Source organism: Diadema setosum, chromosome 21 (genome assembly GCF_964275005.1).
Source record: "Diadema setosum chromosome 21, eeDiaSeto1, whole genome shotgun sequence".
NCBI classification, from domain to species: Eukaryota; Metazoa; Echinodermata; class Echinoidea; order Diadematoida; family Diadematidae; genus Diadema; species Diadema setosum.
The window spans coordinates 16,548,492-16,560,578 of NC_092705.1; the positions used below are offsets into that span (position 1 = coordinate 16,548,492).

Below are 12,087 nucleotides of genomic sequence, written 5' to 3' on the forward strand. Positions count from 1 at the left end.
AGAACACAAATAGTGTATTGTTGAGAAGAGAAACATTAAAGCTTTTTAATGTATTGATATAACAAATGCATATAGGACTGTTACATTTTGCTTTTTCTCACCACTGCAGGCAATATTAATACAAATATCTGGAGCATAAGGTAAACAGCATGTTAAAGTTTGATAATTACAGTGCACGAATGGAATGTCAGGCACATAGAGTTAACTGGAGAAAAAAAAAAGAAGAAATTTCTGTGTACCCCATTTTTGGGACAATGGTTAATTTATCCATCACTATGACCCTAGGAGGTACTAAAATAGCTACACAATGTAGCACATTTAAAAACTGGGTTTTTAAATGGGTCCTATGGGACCCCCTTAACCCTGCCACACCACATTATCTGCAGAAATGTACTACCACATGACTGACCGTAGTAGCAAGGTATGGCCTTCAAGGTAAATTCAAGGTAAATACTCAACATTTGCCAGAACTATTACATAATTAGATAAATTCTCCGGCATCAAAAGATGAATATGGCATATCAATGAGCATCGACATGTCTTCCTTGCAATCTGGCAAAGGCTGTTAACCCTAGTATTGAAATACTGTAATCTTGGACACAGAGAGGGAAGACGTAGAAAGAGAAAGTAGTCCATGGATTAAAATATTTGCAAAAAATTGGAAATATCAGCATCTTCCAGAGAAACAATAACTGTGCAGTCAGACACTATGAAATAACTCGAGCATAAATTGCTTCGCTGATGTGCAGTTTGACTCTGTAATCGCTCTAGGACTATTTTCATGAAAATGATGTTTGTCGTGGTTGGGACTTTTTTTTTATCGTAATGCAATGGGGGTATGATGACACAGTAAAAAAAAAAATGCACGGCATGAAGCTAGGCCACATATTCAGTAACTGAGCAACGTACATTTTTGCTTTAATATGACAAAAGGGAGCATATATGACAAAAATGATGCAAATAATTGAAATTATTTTCTTTGATCAGATACACATTAGCACCAGTCTGCTTCCTCATTTTGAGTTTACGATATTAACACATTTGGAAGAACATAAATTTTTTCGTTCTTTGACAGACAAAGTTCAATCACTGATTGGAAAGTTTTTGAAATGGACTCAAAATCTGTAGTTTACTCTTTTCTACTGTTACTTGCTCCCTTTTGTCACAGAAGAAAGGCAATGGGACCACATGATTCTATTATGACATATGTGTATTTTGCAACTAAACTTGATGGAGCAGGAATTACATATCACTGCAAACAGAAGAAAAAAGAAAAAAGAAAAAGAAGGAACATTACCGAAACCTCAAACACTGCATTTCTTCTGCCTCTGTACTATATGGGTAAGAAAGCAAATAAATGTGCGATGCATTTCATGAAATTCAGTGGTACACTGGAATACAGATCACACACAAAAAATATTCTAGCATAATGCATTCATGCATGCATGTGTGCAACTCTATAAAAAGAGTTCATTGTTCTCATTGTGTGAATTCCATGCACCGTTCATACACTGCAAATCAGCTTCCTGGATGCAAATCCGTCTGTAGAAATCTGTCAAGCCTACACTTAAAATCACAATACCGGGCACAGAGTTGTCGATATATGGTGGATTTGTTCAATATCTCATTGCAAACCAGAATGTATCCACTGGTTCCAGCCTGTGTAAAATACGAGCTCTTCACTGGATTGGTGCAGGATGCAACAGAAGTTCACAGCAAATGGCCTTTACACACCAACGGTTGATGGGATAAAGGAATGGACATCTTATACTGAAAACATTATGATGCATCCATGGCATTTGTAAGAAGTTTATCTGAAGTTTATCTGAGGTTTCATTTCTTTTTTCTTCATTTTGCCATGGACTGTGGGCAGGGCTATACAAATTTGAACACATTTCCCAAGATATTTTTTTCCATATTATTTCAGTGTACCTAGTACATATGGCATTCCCTTGAAGTGGAGAGCATTTCAGGAACAAGATTAGCCATGACCTAAATGCTTGGACAAGTGCATCAAACAAATCACAATTTTGAATAAATGACTTATGAAAAGCATTAAACAATCTGATCCTAGAGAAAAAGGAAGAAGCCTAAAGTTGCACTCAAAGGAAGATACAAACATTCAAAGCAACAAATGTCTTTGCATGCCTTACTTATCACTTTAATACCTGGCAACATAAAGATAAAAATAACAGCAAAAAGAAAACATGAATGTATGCATACTCGCAAACACACTGGCTCCCATATTAATGCTTAGATTAGGGATTTTTCTTACTCTGGAAGATACAAACATTAAAGCAACAAATGTCTTTGCATGCCTTACTTATCACTTTAATACCCGGAAACATAAAGATAGAAAAAACAGCAAAAAGAAAACATGAATATATGCATACTCGCAAACACACTGGCTCCCATATTAAAGATAATATAAAGTTTTGGTATTACCTCAAAAGTTTCCCTGAATTTCCTTGTCTTAGTTTGTGTTTCAGGTTAAAGTACCTTTCATAAAACTAACACTGTGAGACTTACTCGCCCCAAAGTGCTCTCATGTCTTAGCAATCATGCAATAATGGTTTCGTACCAGAGCTGCCGCCGTACGGCGGCTACGTAGTACACGTATTGTACGAAACCATTATTGCATGATAACTGCGACCAGCAGCGTGCAGCCCCATACGCATACTGAGTAGCTAACTGCGACCAGCAGCCCCATACGCATAGCTAAATGGGGCTTCGCATTGTAGCTTACAGGATCATGACAGATTTAGTATCGCGGGTAAATATCAACTTAAAATCCAAAAATTTCTTCAATTTGAAGACTTACCAGTTAAGTTGAAGTATTGAAAACAGGCTTCGGGCAACGTTTGGTTTTGCCAATAGTCCCTTTCTGTTCGAATTGATGACTGAATGTGACTCGGTCGAGAGGACCTTGGGAGAGCTACACTGAATTGACGGCCAGCGCATGCGCACACAAACATCTTATCCGTTCATGGATTTGAAATTTGTTCGCATGTGATGTGTGCGTATGCGCAGGCCGTAGTAATCAGTGTATGTAGCTCTCCCAAGGTCCTCTCGACAGAGTCACATTCAGTCATCAATTCGAACAGAAAGGGACTACTGGCAGAACCAAACGTTGCCCGAAGCCTGTTTTCAAGACTTCAACTTAATTGGTAAGTCTTCAAATTGAAGAATTTTTTGGATTTTAAGTTGATATTTACCCACGATACTAAATCTGTCATGATCCTGAATGCTACAATGCGAAGCCCCATTACGCTATGCGTATGGGGCTGCTGGTCGCTATGCGTATGGGGCTGCTGGTCACAGTTAATTGCATGATTACTAAGAAATGAGAGCACTTTGGGGCGAGTAAGTCTCACAGTGTTAGTTATATGAAAGGTACTTTAACCTAAAACACAGAAATTCAGGGAAACTTTTGAGGTACCAAAACTTTTTATTATCTTTAATGCTTAGATTAGGGATTTTTCTTACTCTGGAAGATACAAACATTAAAGCAACAAATGTCTTTGCATGCCTTACTTATCACTTTAATACCCGGAAACATAAAGATAGAAAAAACAGCAAAAAGAAAACATGAATGTATGCATACTCGCAAAAACACACTGGCTCCCATATTAATGTTTACATTAGGGATTTTTCTTACTCTGTCCCCAGACCCGCTGGCGGAAACTGTGTTGAGAGTGGAGGATAGCCCCGGGATTCTTAGAGTCGACTGGCGGATGTTGCGCTCTGGTCGGAACAGGACAATCCAGATCTTGGGTGCAAACATGCACATGATGCCTGGAAGAGAGGCAAAATTACTCTGGAAGTGAAAATCCACACCATGCTCAAGTTCCCCCTACATAAACACAGTAAATGCCAAGTAACAAAGTGGTCAGAGTTTCAACAAAGTGGATTCTATCATAAACTTAATGACAGTATAAAGTTTTAGGGAAAAGATGGCTGTACCTGCTCAAGTTTCAACCACACCATGTTTTGTGCTCTAAACCAATAAATTAGAGTGATGCAGTGACACTGTCACTAGCTAATAGCATCATTTGTATTTGCTGTTTCAACATGTGAGGCTTCAATCTTTAATGCTTCCCTTGATTCACACCAAAGTGCGATGAACCCTCTCATGTCTGAGGGTCAATTTTTCTCCTATCATGAAAAGTATGAGTAGGAGATCCAAGAACAAGATAAAAGCCTCTAGCCATTTCTCTGCATGACAAATATTCAGCACCTTATCTACCAAAGGTCTTCAACAGTATTTTAGAATCCATTCTCTCAGAAGCGGATTTTGAGACTGATTTGAGATCGACTTTCATTGATCCTCACCACAGTAAGCCCTATGAACATCATTGCTATGACAACACACCACCAGCCCTTTTACACCAAGTTCCATCAAAAACCAACTACTGTATTAGAGAGGCCTATAGTGTGGTGTGGTATTTTGTGAAGTTTGTGCTCTACAAAAACTAAAAAACTTACAAATATTTCTGAGTGATGTCAAAACATGTGCAAAAGTACTTTCATCTCGAAAATAATAATCAACCAAAGTTCACTGTGATTCACTAAGTGCAAAAAATTTGTTGTGTGAATGTATTCACTTATCCTGTTGAAGACTAGTTCCAAGTATAGTTGGGCATGTACCTATGGAAAGTGTGTATTATAGAAAAATCAGCTTGTCCTCAATGGGTCGAACAATTAATGTATTCTTACCTGAAAATCCACAAGCCAGACAAGAGAGGGCACTAATCATAGACTTGGTCCTACCAGCAGTGGTGAAGGTAGTAGCAATGAAGATGAAGGCAAGTAGGGAGAAGGTAAGCATGGAGAAGCAGATGCCTCGGGAGTCGTTGAACTGCCCTGGCAGCTTGCGGATGCGGAAAGCCTGGAAACTGCACAGGAGTGCCAGCAGGAGGTTGTAGACTGGGTGGCACAGAAGGAGAATCATTAAAAACTGTCATTTGGTATCAACCTTATCTTTCTTTTTTTTTAAAATCTGAGCAACTTCATCATCATCATCATCATCATCATCATCATCATCATCATCATCATCATCATCATCATCATCATCATCATCATCATCATCATCATCATTTCTGGCCATAACTGACTGCCAAGATCAATAGCACAATCTACCTAACTAACACCTTTAACTAAAGAAGTCCTAATGGCATTTGCTGAAAAAATTGTCATCATCAAATTGGCACCTCTGAATTTTCTCTGCATACTGTATGCAATAGAAAGAATAAGTGCAAATGGTTAAATTCAAGTTCAAAATAATGACACAAAAATTTGAAATACACTTACTGTAGTCTTCTAGAGTGTGTTGCAAATTTAAGGATCAAATATGAATTCATTGATTATGAAAAAGGTTTTGGATAATTCTGCAACTGACATAAAGAATGGTACATGATCACAACAAGGGCTTACACAAGAATTTTTTACTACACCGAACATAACACATAACACAAGTATGACAACCCCCTAACCAAACTGCAGAAATGTGGTTTCTGGAAATTGATTGGTTTAAGGACACTGCTCTTCAATCCATCACTGTGGTGAAGCCCCCTGATTTGTTGAAAGATAATCTTGCAAGGGAAAACGATAATCTGCAGCCAGTGGTTACCATCATTTCATGCAGAAGCAAAATCTGCAATTTGATAGAAGCAAGCAATGCATGGTTGCGTATCTACCTACCGTTACGCATCATCATACTAGCAATACACTATAATATCATCCAGTGACACTTGCAACATCAAAAAGTTGAACAAGACACTCACTAAAAGCAAGAATGGAGCTAAGGATTGAGTTCTGGCACACCAGGTTAGTGACATAGGGCGATGAGAAGTCATACACTGCTCTGGGGGGAAACAGCTGGATCAGCAATATCTGAAGGCAGGCTTGAACCAAGACTATCACCAGAACGAACATCACCTGATACTAAAGACGTGATAGAGAAAGGAACAAATGAGCAACAGGAGCTGTTTCAAATTCTAAAATTTACATGCATGGTTGCTCTTATCTGAAATGTGCCATTCTTGGGTTTATCCAAACAGCATTAAAAAAAAAAATAATAGCTCACCTTAAAGGGGAAGGCTAGTAACTGATCAGTGGAAATCAGTGGAAATGCTGGGAGATGATTGTTCCAGTCCTTATGGGATTCATTCAAGAGTTCATTGTATATCTATTGTTGTGTGAAAATGATTTGCTTCAGAACGGTCTCATATTCAAGTAATGTGCAGATTAATGCTCCGTCACTGACCAGGGACGCTAACCTGGAAGCATTAAACTGCACATTACTTGAATATGAGACCATTCTGAAGCAAATCATTTTCACACAACAATAGATATACAATGAACTCTTGAATGAATCCCATAAGGATTGGAACAATCATCTCCCAGCATTTCCACTGATTCCCACTGATCAGTTACTAGCCTTCCCCTTTAACCGCTTGATGAAAATTTACATGGATCAAAATGCATACCAGGTATGTCTGAATCTCACATTCATGTTACTTATGATGGAATTCAGCGGGTCATGGATTTTCTGAGATAACTGAATGCTAATAATTATTATAATGCATGGCCTCTGCTATCTATGGCATATAAAAAGTTGTACTGGAGGCACATAACATCTTTCACATCACTTGCACTTCATGTTTACGTCTCAAATGTACTAGAACCCTAACATTCAAACCACAACCTCTTGGAAAATATCCCTTTGACTGATTCTTCCTGAAGGTCAGCAAGATTTGTAACCTCAGACCGTAAACTCACCTTGATGTTTAGAAACATGGACGGCCTGCCATCCGAAAGCTTCCTGTTGAAGATTCTAGAAATCCTATTGGTCTTGGTGAGGAGGGTGGCCACATAGAGTGCAAAACTGCAACCAAGAACACTAATCTGAAAGGAATAGGATGGACAACCACAAAATTCCTAAGCTGCTGAGCTTAGCTGCTAAGCTGATGTTTATCCTTGCTTATTGAATGCATATCTCTTCTTAACCCCTTTGAGGATGGTTTGATTTTGCTACAACACACATTTCCCATAGATGCTTGCCCGAGTATACTCAGGACTTGTCCTCAATGGGTTAATGAGGTGAAGTGGATGACAGTCTCTTGTTTGAATGTTTTAAATATAATTACCTCTAATGCAAATTGATCTGAAGACTGAGTTGCAAATCTTTGTACCTGGATGACTTTTGAATTGTGATTCTTTTCACAAACTGACCTGGAAGTTTTTACATCATTCCAGTGGATTGCCTTTCTTTATCACCCAGTAACAGTGGTACAAATACTGTACAAGTTATTGCATTTATAGAGAGATCAAAATAACCCTCATATCTCTATCTTAACTATGTTATTTTTTCCCCTGAGTCTGATCAATTATCCATTCATTTTCCACTCCTGTACCACATAAATCGTAACTGTATTTCTGTTGAAAACCATCTTCTGCAATGACTTGTCCATTTGACCCATGACTTTTGATAAATGCAGCCCAAAATCCATACTAAACTAGAAATGTCGCTTTGGCGACTGGTATGCCTCCGCCATAATGCATGATTTTCCCAGTAGGTCTAGATAGTACATGTGGACACTGTGTGATTACATTTTCACAAAATTGGCAAAATATTGAAATGACAAGTTTGTCACAAATGTGTTGAATGTTCACCTTCCTTGATGTAGGTTTATTTGGATGAATAGGAGAGCATGTATCTAGGGATTTAAGGACTTTAACTTGACTTTGACCCATTCATACATTTAGGCATTGAGTAATTTTCAAGGTACAGGTGTGGAGAAAAAGTGCAATTTCTGAATTGAATAGTAAATTGTTACCATTTTCATCTGGCCCTTGACCCTAAAATCCATAAGATAATTACTTTCAGGTAGAACATGCATAATATGTACTAAGTTTCAAGGTAACTCGAGCCACTTCCGAGATATGGAGGAAAAAGTTAGTTCAGCACTTCAGGGGCGGATCTAGCTATTTATAAAGGAGGGGGTTGGGGCGGTATGCGAGGGAGCGTAGCGACCGAGCCCGAGCAAGCGGAGCGAGCGAGGGGGGGGGGGGGGGGGAGGGTGTGGGAGGGGGTGTCCCCCCTTCCACAGTAGGGAGAATTTTTGAAAATCTGTTTGTGAAAATGCGTTTTCTTGCATCTAAAACACCACTATTTTTGGTATAGAGGTCATTGCCATACAAGTTTAAAAAAAAAGATAAGATAAAGAAAAAAATGGTCCCCGGATTTTTTATTTTCTATTTTTTATTTTATTTATTTATTTTATTTTTTTTTTTGGGGGGGGTTGCAACCCCCCCAACCCCCCCTCTAGATCCGCTTCTGCACTTTCACTTGATCTTTGACCTTTTGACCTTTGAGGCAAAAAGAGAGAAAAAAAAAAAACTTTCCAGAGAATTTCTATTAGGTTACACCCGCATACACCAAGTGTAAAAAAATAACCCTGCTGGCATTGCATAAATGTGAAGGTAACAGTAAAATTTTGAAGTCTTACACTTGACCTTTGACCCCTGACCTTTGACCCCATGAACCCTACATTCTCTAGATAATCACTTACAGTCAGTACATGTATATACTATGTTCCACGAAGATACCTTTAACAATTTTCCAAGGTACGGAGAAAAAAAAGAAGTTTTAATATTTTTACTTGACCTTTTGACCTTTGACCTCATGACCCAAACTTTCACCAGAGAATCTTAATTGGGTAATACATGAATACAATAAGTTTCAAGAAAATCTCTTCAGGCATTCAATAGATATGGTGGAAATAGTGAAATTTTATGTATTTTACCCTGACCTTTTGACCTTTGACCTCATGACCCAAACTTTCACCAGAGAATCTTAATTGGGTAATACATGTATACACTAAGTTTCAAGAAAATATCTTCAGGCATTCAATAGATATGGTGGAAATAGTGAAATTTTATGTATTTTACCTTGACCTTTTGACCTTTGACCTCATGACCCAAACTTTCACCAGAGAATCTTAATTGGGTAATACATGTATACACTAAGTTTCAAGAAAATATCTTCAGGCATTCAATAGATATGGTGGAAATAGTGAAATTTTATGTATTTGACCTCCACCTTTTGACCTTTGACCTTGAGCATGTGCACCCAAAAGTTGATAGGCACAACTTCACCCCCTAATACACATACATGCCAAGTTTCATTAGGATACCTCAACAGGTTTCGATAGTTACCTTGTCCACAAAATTCATTACGGACGGACGGAAGGACGGACGAACGGAAGGACGGACGGACGGACGGACGGACGGACGGACGGACAACTCGAAAACATAATGCCTCCGGCACCACTTCGTGGCGGAGGCATAAAAATAGACTCAAATTAAAGCAGACCTTGAACTTGAACCTTGACCTTTGACCTTTTACAGGATAATTTGCAACCTTATCTGTGAACTGCTCCGTCAAGCTTGCATACAGTGTGACAAAAATCAACAAGGACATGGCTATAATTGCAACTGAATTTCATGAATTTGAATGGATGTGCTTAGTCTCTTGCAAAAACCAATCACAAGCAAAATCTAAGAATGACATGACCACCAACTAACATTCTTATTTATCCCAACATCCTTGCCAAAGAGAAATAAAAACTATTTAGTTTCCATTATTTCCAGTCCAAAATTAAAAGTGTATTTAAGGCAGTTTCATACTAATGTTAAATCTTAGTCATTGCTGTTGTTTTGTACCTGCAGGTTACACATGAGGTCAGTGGGCTTGGCCAGATAGAGGAAGCTGCAGATCAGCGTCATGACGATAGCTGTCAGGAGGATGTAGCTCAGCTCCGTACTCGTGGCCTTTATGGTGGGCGTGTGCCGGTAGTGCACATAGATGCCGAAGCAGAAGATGACACCGACGAAGGCCACCACGGCCAGGATGCTGATGGCGATGCTAAAGGGGTCTGTCCACTGCAGATACTGAACGGGTTTGACCACACAGGCGGTCTGGGCCTCATCGGTCCGCTCACCCTCTTGGCAGGGCGAGCAGCTCTCTGAGTTGTTCCCTGCACTGATGTGTCCCTCTGAAGGTGAATAACATTCCTTCCTTTTAGCATCACTAACCCTTTGATTGAGAAATGCTTTCACTGCTACATGGCCAGTCCCATTAATAAAGTTCACATTACTGCATCTCACTGATTTGGGGCTTGTAATTCATCACAATCAGTGGAATTGCAAGCTGGAATCTAAAATGGTGCCTAACAGAAGCATGTGCCTAGTGTATTAAAAGGAAAGATTTTTTTTTTCTTTTTAGGCAAGAGTAATTCAATATAATCATTATGCATGGATGCACAATGGAGGTACATATTTATCACAAACTGCATGATTTTTTTTTCCTACTAAACATTTGATCCAATTACTAGAGAGTACCAAAGTGTGATGTCATGCCATTCATCGCCATGGAAACCAATCATAAACATTCTCACCTGGCCCAAAATATCTGTTAATACTAATGTTGCTAACCATGCTTACACCTGGTTCCATCCCAAGCTACAATGAGAGACTGTGACATCACTTCAATACTCTATAGTAACAAGAGTATGTGAGGGCTGTTCCACATGATATCACCTTTTTCAGGGGACATCTGTCTCCGAGTCTGATATAAACCCTCCTTGTCTCATGCTCAAGAAAAATAAAACTGCAAAATCATTTGCAAAAGATATCAATGACTTGGGGAAGGCTACCACAGTGCCATGAATATCTTTTCAGGAAGAATAAGCACTTTACAAGAGTCTCTATTTTATTACTATCATTATTATTATTATTATTATTATCATCATCATCATCATCATCATCATCATCATCATCATTGATATCATTATTATCATTTCATGCCTAATATCATGCATAAGTTGGCTATTTTATCATTTTCTTTTAAACATTTCATGATGGCAAAGATTGTAAATGTCTCTCACACTATTGGCATACCCTTTGGGAAAGAAGACATGAGGTCTTTGATTACAAAGTAACCTTTGACCTTTGACCTTTCCTACCTTCGCATTTGGCACAATCCCAGCAGCATGTAACAGACTGCCGGATGAGGTATGACCCCGGGGGACAGTCTGCCGAGCAGCGGGACACTGGTTCAACACCCCCATTGGGCCACACCACATCGCCAGTCAACATGAACTTCTGGTTTGGATCCCACACTCCCACTTCCTTAAACACATACTCCCCATCCACATCCTATATGAGATGACAAAAATTGAATGATAGATGCGATATGATATGAAAAGATGAATATATTATTTCAGCTACGTAAAAACAAAACCACAGAAAACAAAAACCTAAAAAAGATATTTCAAAAGGTATCAGTTTAGAAGCTCCATTTTCCACTATATTCATAATTTCCTTATCATATCATCAAATCATGCACTGATTCTTTTGCACAACAAACTGAACTGATAACAGAAATATGATAGATAATCACATAATATCATGACGGTGGGATAAGGGTCTGTGAAAGTCAAAATATTTTTGATTTTAGAGGTCATATACACAATTGAGGTGGGCATTTTGAAGCTATCCCCTTTTCTAGACTCTGGACTTGCCAATACATTGTGCAAATGTTGTGAAATAGACTTTGAATAGCTGGTCACTCTAGAAAGAAATACCATGTGAACTGATATCTACAATTATTCTCGTCCATCAGCACTGTTCCCTGCTACCAACTGCCTCTGACAGTGGAAGAAAACTTCTCAAGTATTCACAGAATCTCATGCATCTATTGAATGCATCACCTTCTGATAGTTTGGCAATAATATACACTCGCATGATGGGATACCTGGAGATTGAAGATGAAGTATTGTGCCATGGGGTCGCCATTTTCATCGAAACGAAAAGATGGATTGGTGAGACCGTTAAAAGTCACATTCCTGACATACTGGAAGAATTCGTCTGTGTCGATCGCAGATGTTGTGGAATTGACACACGAAGAGCCTAGTTTGGTATGGAGGTGCAGAACATTGCAATAATAACCATGTATATCTCCAGTATGTCAAGTCATGTCATGCCCTTTCATTTTATTTCTGTCACTTCTAAATTGCGTTAAAA

General features: G+C 38.7%; 1 protein-coding gene across 2 annotated transcripts in view; it reads right to left on the minus strand.

Annotated features, from left to right (window-relative positions):
* Nucleotides 1-12,087, minus strand: part of LOC140244270 (metabotropic glutamate receptor 3-like) — a 34,997-nt gene that overhangs the window by 16,536 nt on the left and 6,374 nt on the right. For both annotated transcript variants that reach the window (XM_072323911.1, XM_072323910.1), the window contains exons 6-12: nucleotides 11,819-11,973; nucleotides 11,028-11,220; nucleotides 9,727-10,058; nucleotides 6,781-6,906; nucleotides 5,784-5,943; nucleotides 4,717-4,926; nucleotides 3,659-3,795 (exon numbers count right to left, since the gene is read on the minus strand). In XM_072323911.1, the coding sequence (XP_072180012.1) occupies nucleotides 3,659-3,795; nucleotides 4,717-4,926; nucleotides 5,784-5,943; nucleotides 6,781-6,906; nucleotides 9,727-10,058; nucleotides 11,028-11,220; nucleotides 11,819-11,973 (1,313 nt within the window). The remainder of the gene's footprint in view (nucleotides 1-3,658; nucleotides 3,796-4,716; nucleotides 4,927-5,783; nucleotides 5,944-6,780; nucleotides 6,907-9,726; nucleotides 10,059-11,027; nucleotides 11,221-11,818; nucleotides 11,974-12,087) is intronic.